At 57.4% G+C, this 18,461-nt stretch overlaps 1 protein-coding gene across 9 annotated transcripts in view; it reads left to right on the plus strand.

Moving 5' to 3' along the window:
• MEF2D (myocyte enhancer factor 2D) overlaps positions 1-18,461 on the plus strand; it is a 78,130-nt gene that overhangs the window by 36,486 nt on the left and 23,183 nt on the right. For all 9 annotated transcript variants that reach the window (XM_072846821.1, XM_072846827.1, XM_072846829.1 and 6 more), the window contains 2 exons: positions 8,253-8,569; positions 14,184-14,387. In XM_072846821.1, coding sequence (XP_072702922.1) covers positions 8,516-8,569; positions 14,184-14,387 — 258 coding nt within the window. In that variant the 5' untranslated portion in view covers positions 8,253-8,515. The remainder of the gene's footprint in view (positions 1-8,252; positions 8,570-14,183; positions 14,388-18,461) is intronic.

Raw genomic sequence — 18,461 nt, forward strand, 5'->3', positions numbered from 1 at the left:
CAACCCCTCAAATTCTTTCTTTCACCCCCCTCCCCTTGCACAGGCAAATGCCAGTTCCCCAGCATCATTTAAGGGCTGTGCTTTTTTTTTTCCCCCCGACTCTGCCAGTCTTGGCACGGCGCGTGGTTTTGTTACAGCTCAGCAGAGCTGCCTGCGCGGTTGGCATCTGCTTTTCTCCAGAGAGCGCCTGAATCTGGGTCAGGAATATATGTGTCTTTTTCAAATTCCTCGGGGGCCTGATTGAATCCAGCCTCGCTTCTGCTCTCCTGAGCCTCCCGAGGTTTGTACCTGCAGCCGGCGGGACGGATCCTGTGCAGGCAGGAGGACCCGAGCCGCTGGTTTTGATGCCGATCCTGGGGGAAATCGGGACCCTCTTGCAGGCGTCAGGTGCGCGGGAGGGATTGCAGCTCGACGCTGGATTTGCACCTGCTGGGCGAGCAGGATTCGGCCCCGGGGAGGACTTGGCCGAGCAGGGCCCTGCAGCTGCATTTCCGAGCGGGAGGTTTGCTCTGGAGCCGCGTTTCGGCCGCCTTCCTCTCCCCTCCCCCTGCCTGCATCTGGAGGCTCGACACAGGAACCCAGATAGCATCATCCTGAAACCAGAATAGAAGCTTTGGAGGAGACTTTAGCATGTTTGTGCGGTTTTGATCTCGGTTTGTAGATAAAGAGGTGCTAAACAATGCTAAGCTGGTGAGTCGGAGTCCTTCACGGGTACGTGCAGCGGGGCTGGGGAAGCGCAGGCACCTGCGCGCGCTGCCCGCTGTGATGCCGAGGACGTCCCTGCGTGGATGCGTCTCCCCTTTGCTGCGTCCCTCCGGGGAGTCGGGGCTGCTCCTGCCGGCGCTGCCCCCCATCCCGCAGCAAAGCCGGCTCGGTCCGTCAGCGGTCGCTCGCTGGTGGGATGACGGCAAGCGCCACGCCGGTGGCTTTGCAGGATAGGAAGAGCAACATTAACGTGAACACAGGTGCTGGATTTTAGGGAAGGAGGCTTTTCCCCCCTCTGCAGAGGAGAAGGAGGCTGCTCCTGCAGATCCAGAAACCACCAAGAAGGAAACTAAAAGTCCTTGGTGTCAGTGTGGAGGATATGTTAAAAAAACAACAATTAAGTCACAAAAGGCAGGCCCGGCCGTCAGCGCGAAAGGAAACAGGAAGGCAAGAACTGCAGTTAAACAGTCGGGTTCAAGAGGTGACTTGAACTAAATCCATATCCTTAAGGGATGGAAGTCCAGCCCTGTCCGCAGGCAGGGAAGCGGCTCTGTCAGTTTGTGCCGGTGTGAGACCCGAGAGCCTCGGGCCGAGGCTTGGACACCTCAGCTGCGGTTTGCTGGTTTATTGGCAATTGCTTTTAAGGCTCTTTTTGTTCTTTTGTGGAGAGTCTGAGCTTTGCGCGGGTGCTGCCGGACTGCTCCTCGTGGCAGCGCAGCCACGTCGCGCCTCCACTCAACCGCTTTTCTCGGTAAAAGCTGCAAGTTTGCAGCGGGGAGCGTTGCAGCAGGGCGTGGGGCTGCTCTCGCCACCGCTGAAGCATCGTCGTCTCCTCCGGAGCATCATCGCTCCCTCCCTCCGCTCAGCCCTTTCCCCCCGCGCCCCTACCACAGCACGGGGTGGCGAAGGGCTCGGCAGCGGCTCGGTGCACCGTCGGCACGGCGGGTGTAAACCACTTCCCATGGCAAGGCTGAGCTCGCAGGCTGGTTTGCAGCACAGCAGCACTTCCCCGGTGTGGGCTCTCTCCTGCTGCGGGCAGAGAGATGGGACAAACCCTGCGCCTCGTAACCCACGTGCCCACCGGTTGTGTGCTGAAGTTCTCTTGCAGTGACCCACCTTGCCCGGAGATGCTCCAAGGCGGGGGAAGGTGTCCACGCAGCATGTTATTGCCGTCGTTTCTGTATGTGGATAAACCCCGAGCCCCCAAAAATGTTGGTTTGGGTTCGGTGAATTCGGTGCCCTGTTCCCCGGGGGGATGCCCGGTGGGGAGGACCCCTCGTCCCGCTGCGTTTGGACCCGTTGCTCTCAGCCGGCCCCTTGGCTTGATGGAGCCAAGTAAGGATAAACCCATCTTTGGGAGAATTCCTGCAAATCCTGGGTAAAGGGTGGGTTTGTCCTGCAGAGAGAGCGTTCGGTGCCCGGGCAGAGCGGGCTGCTGGGTTGAGCTGTGCTCCTCTGTAGCTGTCACCTGCTTTTCTCCCTTCAATTTGCGACTTTCTATGCCGTTATCAGACATCCTCCCATTCATCTCCTCCATAAGATGAGCCGCGTTGGTCCTTTCAGCAACTTCACAGGAGAGCGTTTGTCTTCTTTTCCCTTTTCCTTCCTTTTTTTCCCCAGCCTCCAACTGTCCTTTGAAGCTGCTTTTGCAGGTTTCCCCGCGGCCAAGGACGTCCCCGTGGCGCTGGCCCCAGTTTGGGGGATGGAGATGGGGAAAACGTCTCTTGAACCGGTGCCGCGATGAACCCATCCAAATTTTGCCGTCGCTCGTAACGCTGGCTCTACCGTGTGTTTCTGCACAGGCACGGGTGGATTTTTCCTCGGTGCCGCACGTGAGTGCGGGGACAGCACTGGGAAAAGCAAGGCCGTGCAGAGCTCCAAAGGAAAATACATTTTTGGAGAGGATGCGTTTATTTGCCTTTATTTATCTTCCTAAGGCTTTTGGCTTCATCTTTTTGATCTTTCCTTTGCAGCTGCGCAGCCAACGTTTGGTTTATTTAAGCTGACATCGTGCTGAGAGCACAAGGCTTTGCAAGGTGGGGTTTTAAGGAAGGACAGCTTAAGATCATCGCCTTCGAGAGGAGCGGCCGTGTCACAGCTAACTTTAGTAAGGAGGCAACTAAAAAAGGGATGCAATCAAAGTATATTAAAGATAGCAAACGGCCATAGCAAGTGGATGTGAGACTCTAAGTGCCCCTGCTCGCGCAGGGAGAAATACGGGGCTATTTAGTGGAAATGGAAAAGGGACAAATTGGGGAGTGGTGCAAAGAGCCCTGCTGCTCACGCAATGCCAAGGTGAAACCACGTAGAAATAGGTAAAATAGGTTGGAACCACGTGTAGTCGGTAAAAAAATGCAGAAATAAAGACTTGGAAGAGATATCAGCTCTCCTGCCTCCCCAGCTCTTGGAGCTGTGGATTCAGCACCCCCAAATTCCTTGTTTTGTAAAAACATCTCCCAGCTGAGATTCCTCTTTGCTTTCTCTTTCTTCCCCCATTTGCAAAATGCTAACTCTGCTCCCTCACCCGTCTCTCCAATTTAAAGCAATTTACTTGGAGCCGGGTATGAATTACTCAGCACAGAGTTAACCAGCACCTGCTTGTAGTTAATTGGCATGTGTGTTAATTGCTGTGATAGTCATACTTGTGCGAGCGCGCGAGGGGGTGTAGGGCAGGAGGGAGGGATGCGGGCGCTAACGGGCTGCCTCCGTCCCAGCGCTTCTCGCTGCTTCCCCGGAGCGATGCCGAATTTCCCCTCTCCTGATCCTCGCCGAGGTTTCCGGGTGCCGAAGAAGGACGGGGTGATTTTTTTGCTGGCGCCGTTCGCTCGCTGCGACGCCCGTGGTCGGCTTGACAGCAGGTTCGTGGGTCCCCTTCGATGCCCTCGGACCCCCCCACGCCGCGGCGGTTCCTCCCGGCCGGGTGTAGCGGCTGAGATGCTCGGTGGTTGCGTGGAGATGGTCGCCATGGAGACGGGTACCACTGGGGACAGCGGTGGCGTGGGGGGAGGCTGTGGGTGCCCGGGGTGGCCCCGAGCCCGGCCCCGCTCCAGTCTGGCCGCACCCCGTGATATTTGAGCTGTCCCAAGTCTGGTTTAGGATGGCCTTGGGTCGCATTTTGGGCAAGGCAGTCTGTCTTATAGGGCTGCAGAGATTCTCTAGTGTCTCGTAAGGGCTGGGCTTAACCCATCGGCCGGTGCGTTCGCGCGACTCGCTGGGGTGTCGCGGCTTGGGGATGTTGGTGCCTCGGCCCCGATGGGACGGAAAGGTCCCGTGGGCTTAGACGCCGCGTGGGGTGGGTGCCTTCTCATCCTGTATGCACCACGGGATGGCGTGAGCGTTGTTTCCTTGGAAAACCAGGCTAAGGAGAAAGAGGCTGCTGTCTCAGAAGGAAGAAAAGATGATTTAATGACTGGGGATATGATATTGAATAAAAACACCCGAGATGTTAAGTTATTTTAGGAGTTTAACTCCTTTTAAAAGTCCTGCGCTCTGGGTGCTTGGCAATATAGACATTTAGGTGCTTAAATTCCACCTGATCACGGAGGAGGGTCATGGGTGATCCCGATGCTTCGGGGTGGGCAATTAGGGAGCCAGAGCAATTTGCTGGGGGAGGAAAGGGAGCTCCAGAAGCGCCCGGCTCGGTGCACGGTGCAGAGTGGGTGCTTCTGGGTTGGCTCCCAGCAGCCGGCGGCAGTGCCGGCGCGGCGGGCAGGAGCGGGGCAGTCTCTCCAGGTTTCTTGCGCTTGCAGATGCTGATCAGAAACTCGAGCCCGTGGTCGGATGTTCTGAAACAGCCACCTGGGCAGGAAATGTGAAAATACCTGGGTTTAAAAATATGTTGGAAAAAAACCCCAACCTAAAAACAAATAAACCCACCCCAAAACCCCGACTCCAACACCAGGAACGTGAAGAGAAAAGGGTGGAGTTTTAAATCCCCTCCATGGGCTGAGTTTGAAGGGCAGCAAACGGTGCCGTGCTTTTCTCCATCCCTCCTTTTCATCCCATCCGAGGACCGCACTCGCCGTGGGGTGTTTTCCTTCCCGTGGAGGGGAGAGGGATCAAGAGCATTACACGGCCAGCTCCTTTTCTCCCCACGATGACAAGCAAAAAAAAAAAAGTGTTGTTAAGTCACCTTTTTCCTGCGGGGACTTTATCAAGCGGCGTGAGCAAACCCCGAGGCCGGGACGATGGTCCCCATCCAGCCGGGTTGCCGAGGACCCAGGAGTCAGGATTTGAGAGCAGCAGGAGGAACGTGGTCTGGTGGTTGAAAAAGGTGATTTGTATCAAAACACCTGGGTTTTATTTGTGGCACGGGGAGAGGAATGTGGTTTGAACGCCGCCGCTCCCATGCGAGAAGCACCGGCTTGTGCGAAGCTCGGGGCGGGGGTGAGCAGCGCTGGGGTTTTCTTCTCATCCCTCCAAACATCCCATCTCTTTTTTGAACGCTGCGGAGCTTTTGGCCACGATAGCATCCTGTGAAGAAGTCCCACAACCGAATTGTGTTAAAATATGTTTCCTTTCACTCGGTTTAAATTTACTGCCCGTTGTTCTCCCAGTGTTTATTGTTGCTTCTGGAGAGTTCCTCTCTGGTTTGGACAGTAAATCTGCTGTCTTTTCAGAGGGTTTCTCTGTCCAAGAGCTGCAGCACAAGGAAAGAATTAGCATCTCGCCCTGGGTCCGGATGCGGAGCTGTTGCTACTTCACGCTGCTGCTGGCGGTTTTGAAGATGGTGAAGGTGAATATTTTTCAGCCAGTTTAAAGAAATGGCAACTCCGAAGGGAAAAGCTGCAAAGCAAACTCAGCGGAAAGTTCCTCCTCCGCCAAGTTTTCTCCGCGCGTGCGAAATCCTCGCCTCGGCCCCCGGCCTTGGGGCTGTGGACTCTCTCCTGCGTGGGCTTGCGGTGGTGGAAATGCTAGGCGGACACCCCGGGTGGGTGAAACAAAAATCCTTATTTTCCTTTTGGTTCTTCCTGTATCACCAGCCTTTGAGGGATGCTCTCGTGGCAGCCCGGCGCCTGCATCCCCTGCTCACCGGTGCCAGCTTGAGCGGCGATGCTCTGGGTCCGGCGATGCTCTGGGTCTGGCGATGCTCTGGGTCTGGCGATGCTCTGGGTCCGGCGATGCTCTGGGTCCAGCGATGCCCTGGGACGGGCGATGCCCTGGGTCCGGCGATGCCCTGGGTCCGGCGATGCCCTGGGACGGGCGATGCCCTGGGACGGGCGATGCTCTGGGTCCGGCGATGCTCTGGGTCCGGCGATGCCCTGGGATGGGCGATGCTCTGGGTCTGGCGATGCCCTGGGACGGGCGATGCCCTGGGTCCGGCGATGCCCTGGGTCCGGCGATGCCCTGGGACGGGCGATGCCCTGGGTCTGGCGATGCCCTGGGTCTGGCGATGCCCTGGGTCCGGCGATGCCCTGGGTCCGGCGATGCCCTGGGACGGGCGATGCCCTGGGACGGGCGATGCTCTGGGTCCGGCGATGCCCTGGGACGGGCGATGCCCTGGGTCCGGCGATGCCCTGGGACGGGCGATGCCCTGGGTCCGGCGATGCCCTGGGACGGGCGATGCTCTGGGTCCGGCGATGCCCTGGGATGGGCGATGCCCTGGGACGGGCGATGCCCTGGGTCCGGCGATGCCCTGGGACGGGCGATGCCCTGGGTCCGGCGATGCCCTGGGACGGGCGATGCCCTGGGACGGGCGATGCTCTGGGTCCGGCGATGCTCTGGGTCCAGCGATGCTCTGGGACGGGCGATGCTCTGGGACCGGCCTCTTCGGGGCTGCCTGCAGAGCGATGGAGAGCAGCAGCCGAAGGGCATCCCCCCGGCACCAGCTTGGCATTCCCAACCGCGCCGGTGCTGCTCGCAGCCAGACAGTCCCTCCTGTTTGCTGCTGGGAGGGGAAACGCACCAATTTTGAGAAACAATGATTCAAGCAGCAAATACCGTCCTTGTATGGTTTGTCCTTGCAAAGAGTCTTCCTGGTGGGATTTATGGAAAAAAAAAAAGGGGTTTTCGCTGCCCTTCATCTCTCCAGTCTCCTGCCAACGGCCTTTCCTGGGCTCCACATTGCTTGTCTTCCCCGGAGAGCAAATTGTGGGTGTCGGAGGGGGGGAAAAGTCTCCCCATTCCCCTCTCAGCTGCTTGAATCAGCACTGAAACCACAGAGCACGATGCGCAATGAATAATTTTACCCCCCCCAAAAAAAAAGCAGAGAAAAAGATTAAGTGACTCACACGACTCAATGAACCCCGACAAACAAACGTGGGAGTGAGACCGTCAGGGCTTGTTTGTTGTCGGAGCGTGGTCTGATGAGGAGGCAAAGGATGGGGCCAAGATTTGCTGGGGGGCTTCAGTGGGGTCTGGGGGGGCTCCATGCTCTGGGGTGGGAGAGGAGCTCGGTCGGCGCTGGCTGCGGATGCTGCGGGTGAATTTGGGATGGTGGGAGGGGAGAAAAAGCGCTATTTTTCGTGCTTTTTGTATCAAGACTGAGGGCTGGGGGCTGCCAAGTCGAGGCAGATAGGAAGCTATTTTAGGACCGGCTTTTCCCTCTGCCCGGGTCTTGGCACGGGGCACCCTCGCCTTAAATGCAATGTTATCACTGCTCTTATCCACTCAGAGAGAGACCCAAGAGAAAAACATACCTGTGGAAAAATGAACTGGGCAGCTTTCCCCCTTTATCGCCCTTGCTGCAATGCAGCGCATGCTGAAAAAATGGGGTGAAATGGGGCGGGGGGGGGGGCTGTGTCGGTAGGTGCCCTGGCACACCCAGATACAGCCTCCAGCGTCGGGGACGCGGGTGCCCGGAGGACGGTGGTGGTCCGGTGCGGGGTCACGGAGCGAGGCTGAGCAAGGAGCCGTGCGGGTGCCCCGGGACCTGCGGCACTCGCCCCTTTGGGGAGAGAGGTGGGGAACGGCAGATACCCCTGGTCGATCCGCACACCCCCAGACCGATGGCAACGGCATCCGGCTGTTGTTGAGCCCCGGCGAAGCCCGGGCTGCCTCGGCTTCCTTTGGAGTCCTTCTTCCCCTCGCCCATAAGAATTAGGTTTCTGTGCCCGATTCTAGGGTTTTTTTAAAGTAATCAAATAAAGACATTTTAAAATTCCAAATTGAAGATTAATGCAGAAATTGGAGACAGATTTAAATTGCCCAAGCTAATCACCAGCCACTCGACTGCTTATGACTTTATTAAGAGAAAAAAAAGAAAAGTCTGGAGTGTCACGGAGGAATAATGATTCACGGGCTCGTTGCTGCCGTCTCCTCCTCCTCGACGAGCATCGCCGTGCCCAGCCCACACGTGTCCTGCAGCGCGGGCGTTTTTGGGCTCCATCCTTGGGGTTTTTCGAGATCAGGTTGGATAAATCCCTCTGCAACCCTCCTGGCCCCAGAGCTGAGCGGGAGGATGGAGCAGAGACCTCCCCTGGGCTGGGGGCAGAAGCCGTGCCGGCGGTGGGGAGGATGCCGGGAGGGTGCCGGATCCTGGATGGGGTTTGGGGACGGACGGGACGGACGGGACGGACGGTCTCACTCCTCTCTCTCTCCTTGCACAGGGCTCTGAGCAGCTGCTGACGGCTCAGCCCCGCTGGATCCAGCCACACAGGAGGATACCATGAACTGAGCAAAGGAGCGACGCAAAACTCTTTTTTTTTTTTTTTTTTTTTTTTTGGTTTGGCTTTTTTTTTTTGGTTCGTTTTTCATCCGAAAAAAAAAAAAAGCCCCCCACGCTCTTTAATGAAAGCGTTTTAAAACGGGGTTACTTTTCCCCTCCCCTGAACCCAAGGCGTCCCGGGTGCGGTGAGGATTTCCGGAGAAGATGGGGAGAAAAAAGATCCAGATCCAGCGGATCACGGACGAGCGCAATCGGCAGGTCGGTGCTTTCCCTTCCTTTCTCCGCTCCCTCCTCGCCCGCTCTCCTCCTGTCGGGTATTTTAAGGGTTCTGCTTCAAAATGACCCATTTCCATCCCATTTTGGGCCAACCGGTGCTTTTTTTTCCCAAGCCATAAACTAAGCAGATGGGTGAAACTCAGCACCGGGGCCGGATTCAGGCGGATACCCAGAACCAGGCAAACGGCCCCGTTTTGCCGTGGCGAGGAGCCGCGGCCCCCACCCAGGCGTTGCTCCTCGTCTTGGAGCTCCTCGCGCCGTTTCCATCTAAGCGCTTTTCCAGAAGAAAGTATCTTCTCCAGTTAGTTCCTTTTCTTTTTTTTTTTTTTTTTTTTTTTGTCGTGCAGAAAATATATTTCAGTTGACATTTTCCGTGAGGTTTTTCCAATAAAGAACAGCCACAACAAGTATCCATTTTTCTGAACGCAAACAACCTAAATTATTCTTTTTTTTTTTTTTTTTTTTTTCAATTGAAAACTTACATGGGTCCAGGGCTTTTTTTCCTTGTGCTGGGTTGAAGCCAAGCCCTAGACACGCACGCATGTGCATGTGTGTAGAAATACACGCGCGTATCTCAAGAGGAAAAAAAACCCAAACCACCAGATTTTTCCCTAATTTACGTGTTCCTTGAGTCGGACCGGCTGAGCGGCAGCGCTTTGCCGGACCAGGTTTGCTCTGGGACGGCTCCGTCGATGTATTTCCCCGTAACCACAAGACTTTCAGGCAGGTCCCTTTGCTCCGTGGCTTCCCGTGGCCCTTGAGTTTGGCTCAGCAAATCCAAGCCTCTGCCTTTAGTCCAGCCCAGCGTGGCTTGCCACGCTTCTTTCCTACCGCTTTTATGCCAGAAAAAAAAAAAGTATGTGTCTATATTCCTAATGCTTAAAAAGTGGCAAATAACAGAATTGGATGAACCGGTTTATTGCTCCAGAGCAAAACAATAGAAAATTGCAGGTTTTCTTCATTACAGCTTTATTTGGTGGCTGGGGGATGGGCATAAAATGTTGTTTGATAATGTCCCAGTTGCTCATGGCACTGTTTATTTCCATAATTAGCAGGAAATGGGGCGTTAGGGGTTATTAAAGAAGCTGGAGTGTATTTTATGGGGCAGCGCTGCCGAGCGTTGCATAGGGGAGAGAGGGATTTGCAGCTATTGGAGCCCCATTAGAAGTTCAAATGAACGGAAAATATTTGGTAATGCTGGAGGTTGATGGCACAGCCTAGCCCTGTTGTATAAGCCTTCAGGAAAGGAAAGAAGCGTTTCGCTGCCAAAGGCAGAAGCCAAGGTGGTGGGAGGCTTTTCTGGGGGGCGTTGAGCTGCTCCTTGGTGCAGGGCTTGACCGAGGGGGGCTGGAGATGCAGCCCCTTGCCGAAGTCTCCCCGGCCAAGCCAAGCCCAGGTGGGATTTAGCAGCGGGAGTTGCTCAGCACGGCCGGGTGCCGTGGTTTTAGCACGTCTCGGGTGTCAGGTGTTGTCCCCAAAGCCCAGCTCCCGGGGCTGGGGGACGTTGGTTTTTCCCTTGACGGCAGCTACGTCCCCGGCCGGGCCGGTTCTTCCAAAACCCAGCACGGGTGCATCGCTCCCCGTGTCAGCACGGCACGTATCGCTTTGCTTTTCCAAAAACCCGGCCCTGTTTAAGTCGGGTGTCAGCGAAGCAGCAGCTGTTTAAGTGGTCATCAGCGCGGGCTTTGCAATCGATTATTTTTTGCTGCTCCTTTTCTTTGGGAAACAAGGACACACCAAGAAGAGAGGACACTTTGTGAGGAACGGCAGTGGGTCGCTGATTTGCTCCATCCACCGCAGTGGGGGCATCTCTCACCTCTGTAAAGAGGGTGATAACCCTCCTGCTTTGCACTACATATGTGCAATGCCAGGATCCGGTCTCTGGGCTCAGAAATGTCCCATCTTGCTTCATCTCATTCCCCGTCCCTTCCTCTCCTGCTCTTGTTGCAGATCAGAGATGAGAAGCGTCCACGCGTGGCCGCCGTGGCTGCGGGCTGTCGGCTAAGCCGGCTTAAACCCAGGCTCTGGGAGCATCCTCAGCCCATCCCCGTCTTCACGGCAGCCCCCCCCCCCAAAGCGTGGTGCCGGGGGCACGGCTCGGCTTTCCCGTGCCGCACCCCAGGAGCTGAGCAGCCCGGTGCTGCTGAATTATGCATGGGGTTTCATGCCGCGATGCTGCTGCTGGAAATGTAGGTCTTGCAGCTCCAGCCGTGGCAGGCGAGTACGCACGTTCCTCGGTGTGTGCCGGCGCCTGGATGGCTCCCACGGCACCTGCGTGTGCCGGGAGAGAGAGGGATGGGGAATGGGAATAGCACGTGGATGCGCTGGACAAGGAGGGATTCACCGGTGGTCGTGCAAGGAGGTGGAGGCAGAGCCGCTCTCGACACCCGCGTTGCCGCTGGAGTTCATCGGTAACGGGGATTTGGGGCCGCCGAGGCATTGTGAACCTCAGGAGGAGTTAAGGTTGAACGGGGGCTCTCCAAAGCCTTCGCTGCGAGGTGAAGCTCTTCCCGTGCGTCTCGCACCCAACCTACAGCATCAGCGAGTCCGCCCCTGCTCACGCCCCGGGTCTCGCCTCCCATGGGTGCATGGACCACGAGCCCACACGGAGGAGACCAGAATTACAGCAGAAACCAAAACCAGGGGAGGAGAGCAAGTAAGAGTCACTAATGTCATTAGAGGAATTACTGGAGAGGATTTGCCATAACAGATCAGACCATCAGTCCTTCAGGGCCAGCCTGCTGACTCTGGCAACGGCCAATATGGTCTGCATCAGGGGAAAGGCAAAAATCCCCTGCTAGTGTGGGGCAGTAATTCCTTCCTGACCCCTTTGGTGATCGGCTTATGCCCTGAAGCATGAGATTTGATTACCCTCTTAGACTTATAAGGTTAATTCTTCTAGATGAGGCTCGTGCGCGGTGGTAGGGGAAGGTTTGGGGTTTCTGTCCCGGGTCAGGGGTAGATGCCCAGGGCGGTGTTAGCTGATGCTTTTGTGCGACGGGGCTGGCTAAATGGCAGATCTTTGCTTTTCTCTGCAAGAAGCAGGGGTGCCGAGACAGAGGGATGCTCCTCCGCCCTGTCCCTGTCTGCAGAGGGAATATCCCCTCACCCGTAGAGGGATGATTTGGTGCTTTGGCTTCTGCTTGACTCTGCTCAGGTTGTTGGTTGATTTGGGGCAGGTAACCCCACGCTCTCCTTCGTTGCTCAAGGGCGATACCCCAGCCGCGCTTGTTTCTAGCCTTCAAGGCCAAGAGCTGCCCCCGCGCGCCTTGGCCTCACCCCGTTGCCTCCGATCCTGGTGGCCAACTGGGCTCGTGGTGCCCGGCAAGGTGGTTTTTGGTGAGGTGGCACCGGCGGCTGCAGAAACAACCACCCTCGGCTGTTCCCTCTGTCTTGGCGGAGACGCCGTGTGTTTTCCTCTCGAGGGCTCCTCGGGCTGCTTCGAGCGTGAGTCAGAGCAGCGGGGCCGTCGCGGTGGGGGACAGCGAGGCACACCATACCGGGCTGCGGCTGCTGCCGGAGCTGCGGCGGAGCAGCCGGTCTCTAGCAGGGACAGGAGACCAGAAATGCTGCTGGCACGGCGCTGGGGAACCCCGGGTTGGTTTTAGTGCCTGTCCTGCCGTGGGCTGCGGGAGCAAAACCGCAGCTGGGTCCCACCTGAAGTCATACGGTGCGGCAGTGGCTGCGGTGTGGCGCTGCCGGCTCGGTCTCTGTCCTGGGAGCAGCGAGGACCAGCGCCCGGCAGCAGCGATTTTGGGTGGCCGGGAGGTCCGGGATGCCACCAGGGAGGGGGAATTGCCAATGACACCGGCGCTGGCCCTCAAATAATTTAATTGACGTGACAGCGCGCCGGAGCTGGGGCAGACACTGGCAACGTGAGCGCTGGCGCTCGCAGCCCAACCGCGGTGCGAGCGGGCGCACGTGGCGGGGAGCGGCGGCGCGGGGTGCCAGCCCTGCACTTTCCAGGGGATGAGGCGATTAGAGCCGAATCTCGTTACTGCTTAATCATCTCTGGAAGATGGCGGGGAGGGGCGGGCAGCTCCCCGCGCCGTGCGTGCCCAGGGCTGCCCCTGCTCTGCCCTCCCGCTGCACGGAGGGATGCGGCTCCGTCTCCAGGGGTGCTCGGCCCTTGGGTGCAGGACCCCGGTGGGTGCGTGCTGGGTGCTGCCGGTGGCATCGCGGCGGCAGTGCTCGTCACTGCCGGTGCGGACGGGGAAGCTCCAGGTTAAGCTCTTTGGACCGTGACTGTAACGCCGCTAACTCGAGTTGAGCGAAGGCAACAGCCTCGTTCCCTCTCCTCCCTCAACGCTGCAAATTAAAGCTGTTCAGCTGCAAAATCGATGCCGTGGCGGAGGCCCTAAGTGGGTTCGAGCCCTCCCGTGCATGCGCGCGGTGAGGGAGCAGCTCTCGGCACCCAAGAGCATCTCAGCTCATCTCCAGCCCTTCCCCGGGCTGCTGCTTCGCCCCCGAGAGCAATGCTTAAAGCAAAGCAGTGGCCCCTCTGCCTTTTATTTTCCTTTTCTTTTTTTATTTGCTACGAGGGCATTGGCCAAGCATCCTGCCTTTCCCCGGCAGCGTGCCGTTCGTTGCCAGAGTGTGAGGGACCTTCAGTGGCTGGCTGTGCCGCAGCCGGGGTGGAGAGCCCCGAACCAGCTCCCTCCCCACCAGCTGGGTCCTGTTAGGAGCATCGCGGCGAGAGCCGAGCGTGGGTTGGGAAACGCAGCCCAACGTCTGCCCGGCGTCTGGAGCGGGTTTTGGAGCCCGCTCCCAGCTCCTTCCCCATCCCCCAGCCAGCTTGCAAGGATCAGTCCTGCAAAAGATGCCTCGTTAGCTGACAGCTCTAATGACAGCTCATTTCAAGGCAGGGCAGGTTGGGAGGACAGGGGCCGCAGTCACGAGCGCGGTGACCCCGGGTGAGCAGGCGATGTGGAAAAATGCCTCAACAAGGTTATGGGGACGGCAAGAGGGAGGCAGCAGCCGGCCGGGCACCCGGTGCGGGGGGGCTCGGGGTGCCTTTGGGGAAGCACAGCCTCCCAAGAGGAGTGGGTGCTGGGAAGCAGGAGAGTGGGTCAGGGATGGGGTGGGTGGTGTGGGGCAGCACCCTGACCTGCTTCGGGGCGGCCAAGCCCCCCGGCTCTGCGGCTCCCAGGGTTGGGTGCTCGCAGCGCTACTGAAGCGAGCGAGGGCGAGATCTCCACTGCTTGAATATTCAACTTAAAAAAAAAACCAAAAAACAAAACACCAACAACCCGCAGCCCCCGGACAGATGGTAGCTCTGCTGGGGATTTTGCTGAAATTTATTTTCTCTTGATTTGGCAATATGTGATTTCCAACACTGATAATCATCTTTGTGCTTGTGAAGTGTCTGCCTTTGGAGGATCCCAAAAGAAGCAGCGATATGAACCGGTTGGAGGAGGGAAGTGAGAGAGGACAGCTTGGGGTGGTTGTCCAGTTGGGGAAACTGAGGACAGAAGATTCCCTCTGCCCTCCCCTTCCTTTTGCTCTTCCTCCAGTGCTCATCCCAGTTTTCTCCGGGAGGTGTCGGGTCTGTGGCAGCATGGGCACGGCTTCTGACCACGGTTCTCCTTGCTTGCAGGTGACCTTCACCAAGCGCAAGTTTGGCTTGATGAAGAAAGCCTACGAGCTGAGCGTCCTGTGCGACTGCGAGATCGCCCTGATCATCTTCAACCACTCCAACAAGCTGTTCCAGTATGCCAGCACCGACATGGACAAGGTGCTGCTCAAGTACACCGAGTACAATGAGCCCCACGAGAGCCGGACCAACGCGGACATCATCGAGGTGAGGCTGCCCGTCGTCTCCCCGGCTTTACCGTTGTGGAGCCAGGGCCGGGTCTGGCACCGCAGTCGGATGCAGGAGGTCGGTGCAGGGTGGGGATGGGAGCGAGCAGATCTCCGACACTCGGTGCTAGCCTGATTTTGCATCTTTTTGGTCCAGCCTACAAAAATACTCAGTTCTGGGTGGTAGTGTTTGAAGCTGTCTCGAGTTACGTGTTGATCCACTGCCTTAAAATTGAGGTGCACGTTTGCTTTGTGGGACTTCCCCGTGGTCCAGGCAAACCACGGGATGGTTTTGGAGGCACCTCCCGGGGCTGCTGCACTGGGGTGCCTTGGTGCAGCTGGTGACATTGCCCCTGTCCGTTGGTTCAGACACGCACGGTGGGATTGTAGGAGGGCGCTAGTGGCTGAATCGCAGATTAATTCAGGTTGGGGGGAACCTTTGGGTGCCTCTGGTGCAACCCCTGCTCAAAGCATGGCCGACCTCACGGCTAGGTGGGGTTGCTCAGGGCTTGTCCGGCTGCGTTTTGCGGGTCTCCAAGGATGGCAAGTCCAGTCTGACCAACCTCAGCACCGCCGAGGGCACCATGTCCAAACCTTGCTGACTCCGTGTCGTGCTCCTCCTCCAGCCTGCCGGCATCGCAGGAGGTGCTCGGCCACCGTTTGCTGTCGGTGACCCTGCGCTGGCCCTCCCCACCGCTTTGTCCTCGTCCCTGGTGCCGGCAGAGCATCGCCGGGCTTGAGCACGAGGCATTTGGCTTGCAGGAGGGTGCCAGTGACTTTTCGGCCGTCGGTCACATCCTCTCCCCCGGCAGCACCTCGGCTGTCGCTTTTCAGCGTGCGGGCAGCTGCCTTTATACCTGGGCAAACGCAGGCGGGTGAAGGGCTCGGCTGGGTAATTATTGACATTACAGGCGGGCATAAATGAACACCCGCAGAGCCGTTAGTGATTGAGTGGAGCGACACGGCCCCGCGGAGGGCCCTGGGCGGATCGGACCTCGTGCGGCACGAAGCTTCGCCGCTTCAAAGCGCTGCTGGAGGAATCGGCTTCTCCCGCCGCTCGGGCTGTGCCGCTTCTGCCCTTGAATCCCTTTGGTGCGTCTTGGGCAGCGCGCCTGGGCTTTGAGTTCATGAAGGAGAAGGAGAAAAAAAACAACCTACCTCCTAAATCTTGCTTTTTTTTTTCCTTTTCTTTTTCCTCCGTGGAACGTGTCTTTTTGAGAGGTTTGGACTTGCGGTTTTCACCTCGTTGTCCACCCAGTTCCCACCGACGTCCCACCGCAGCAGAATTGGGTTAAGCCATGGCCGAGCGACCGGCAGCACCTGCCTGCCCTCGCCGGGGTTTGGCGACTGTTCTGCCAGTGCACGGTTGCGTATGGGCCTTAGAAATGGTTCAAAAATGTCCTTTTGGGCCCGTTGGAGCCAGGTAGTGCCTGTCCACCGTGAAAATGCCGGGGTTTCGCAGGCGCGGTTCCCCGCCGTGCTAGTCAGCGCAGCCTCACCCAGCCTTTCCGGGATGCTCAGACTGCGGCGCTCGCAGCGTCGAACAGATTTGTCTTGGCCTAAAAATACCGTAAACATTTTGGGCAGCGTTCTCTGTTCCCTTATGGTCCAAGATGCAAACACTCCCAAGCCGACAAGTTACACGCAGTCCTTGGCACCCAGAGAAATACTGTGTTTGCACCACATGAAAAGCTGGATCTGCATCCAAAGCCGAGGAGAGGAACATCGGGAGCGGAAGGATATTGGTGGATGGCAAGAAAAAGAGCCCAAACGCGCTGGGCTCGGCACGTCTTGCCGGCAGAGCCGCCTCGGAGCGAAACCCGCTGGGGTGCGGGCGGGTTTTGAGGCCGCTGGAGCATCCTCGTCTCATCGCAGAGCAGGGTTAGGGCTGCTCAAAGATTTTTACTGTTTCCTCTCCCACATCCCCCTCCCTGGGAGACCGTTCCTGCTCCTGGCGCTGATTTCCATCTCCCCCCTAAGCCTTCTCCTAAGCCCAGGTCAAGTCCCACCGGCCCAGCTTTGTCCCCACCGCGCACAGACCCCGTTTCTCTCATGTTTCTTGGTGGCTCCCAGTTGAACTTGACTCCTCCAGGAGTATCTTCGCATCCTCGAAGCTTCCCCAGCATCAAGCATTTCTAGAGCCGTGAAGGCACAGGCTGTGAATTTGCTACCAAATATGATTTTAAGTGGATTTTAAGGGGCCGCTGCACGCGTCTGCCTTCCCTGTAACGCCTGTGGCCCCTTTCTACCGGAGGGATGCAACCCTGAATTACTCTGGCAGCATCTCAGAAAGGATGAGGAGCAACTGGGACCTGGGTGAATCGAGGCAGAAGCCTCTTGATTGCATTTTCTTGGTGGAGGCGGTGGCTCCGGAGGCTTGGCCAAGCCAGGATCTCCTCTCCCGGCTGGGCTGGGGGGCTCCTGGGGCCAAAGGCGCTGGTACCACCAACTCCGGGCGGTACAAGTTGGTCTGTGCAAATTATGTTTTAAAACCACAGTAAACATGAGGACCACCCCCTTTATATATATTTTTTTTTGGTCCTGGGGAGGTACAGTCTGCGGGGGGCCCTGGGGCACCCCATCACATGCTACACGGGGATGCCCTTGCGGGGTTTATCCATCCCCTTGGATATTTAGCGAGAGGCAGAGCTGCTCCGGGATGAGCGTACCCAGCCCCGCTTCAAGAGGGGTTCAACACCCCCAGCTCCCTTTTGGGGACCATCCCCCGTGGGGGCACCTCCGTCTTTCAGCCGTGCCGGGAATCGGCAGCGGCTGTCGGGAGTGGGATTCAACCACGCAACGCCTGCGGCTCCCTCCGTGGCCGGCAAAGTCCTGGCCGTTGCAAGCTTTTAAGTCTGAGAAAATCTCTCTTAATGCAGAGAGGGGGGTTTCCTTAATCAGGCGGGGGACAGCTGAGGCCCCCAGACAGGCACGCTGGGTGCCACGTGCGCGCCCGGGCTGGGATCACGCCGGCTTTGCTCCTCGCTGTCGCTTCTCGTTTCCTCGCAGCCCGCCTGACGTGCCAGTTTCTGATAAGGGACTTGGACGAGAGCAGAGCTAGCCGGGCACGGGGATGCTCCAGAGCCAGTTAAAGTCACACAGCAATTTCTTTCCTTTCCTTGACTGAATGTCCTGGGCGGGGGGGCTGATTTTTCCCTAATTCTCCTTCCTGGGGTTGTCGTTCCCCAGGGTGCGTAAAATCGGGCGTTTTGCAGCATGCTGGGGAGGCGGCGAAGTGCTGGTGCCGCGTCTTCATCCTCATCCTCGTCCAGACTTCCCCAAAGCCTGGGGTGGTTGAGTCTCCCTCCTCTAAGGGAAGTCAACCACATCCTGGTCGGGCATCGTTTCCTCTCACATGTTCTGCATTTCCTGCTGCTCTCTCACCCTCTTCGGGGTTGGAAATCTGCTCCCGTAGGAGCTAGGGTCACGGGAGCGGGGGCATTGCCTGGAAGAGCGGGGCCGGCAGCGGGTCCTGCCGTGGGGGGACTCCCGCTAGAGTGGGGGGACCTGGGGACGGCAGGGAGACGGGTCGATGATCAGGGGTTGTTTTTTTTTTTGCCATGTGAAGTTCTCACCCTGGTTTTCTCCTTTGAAAATTTTCTGCTGTCAAGGAATTGACTTAAAATCTACTTTATATGAAAAATAGTCACGTTGCACTGGATGCAACCCAGTGACAAAAAAGTTTCACGCCTCTTTGCATCTTCTGGTTTTCCCCTGGAAAAGTGAATGAGGAGGAACAAGAAGGCAAGCTCTTTTCGAAAAGACCTTGCAGGAATCCTGAAAATGGGAATCTTTGGGTTTGATTCTCACCCCAGCAGGATTGTTTTCCTTTTACATCATCTTGTCAAAAAGCAGAAAATGTGGGACACACTTTTTTTTTTTTTTTTTGGTCAAACAAATGAAAAAAACAGCAGCCGACGCTCGTATGGCTGGAAATGGCGTTTTGTTGTCCCAAACCTCTTTTTGAGCAGCAGATTGCTGCGAGCCGCGTTGCTTTGGCTCATGTCCCGCTGCGACTCGGGCCCCGGTCACCCACCGCCGCCGGTGCTTCCCATCCTGCCGCGCTGCAGATCGT

The sequence above is a fragment of the Ciconia boyciana genome, chromosome 26 (assembly GCF_034638445.1).
Source record: "Ciconia boyciana chromosome 26, ASM3463844v1, whole genome shotgun sequence".
NCBI lineage: Eukaryota > Metazoa > Chordata > Aves > Ciconiiformes > Ciconiidae > Ciconia > Ciconia boyciana.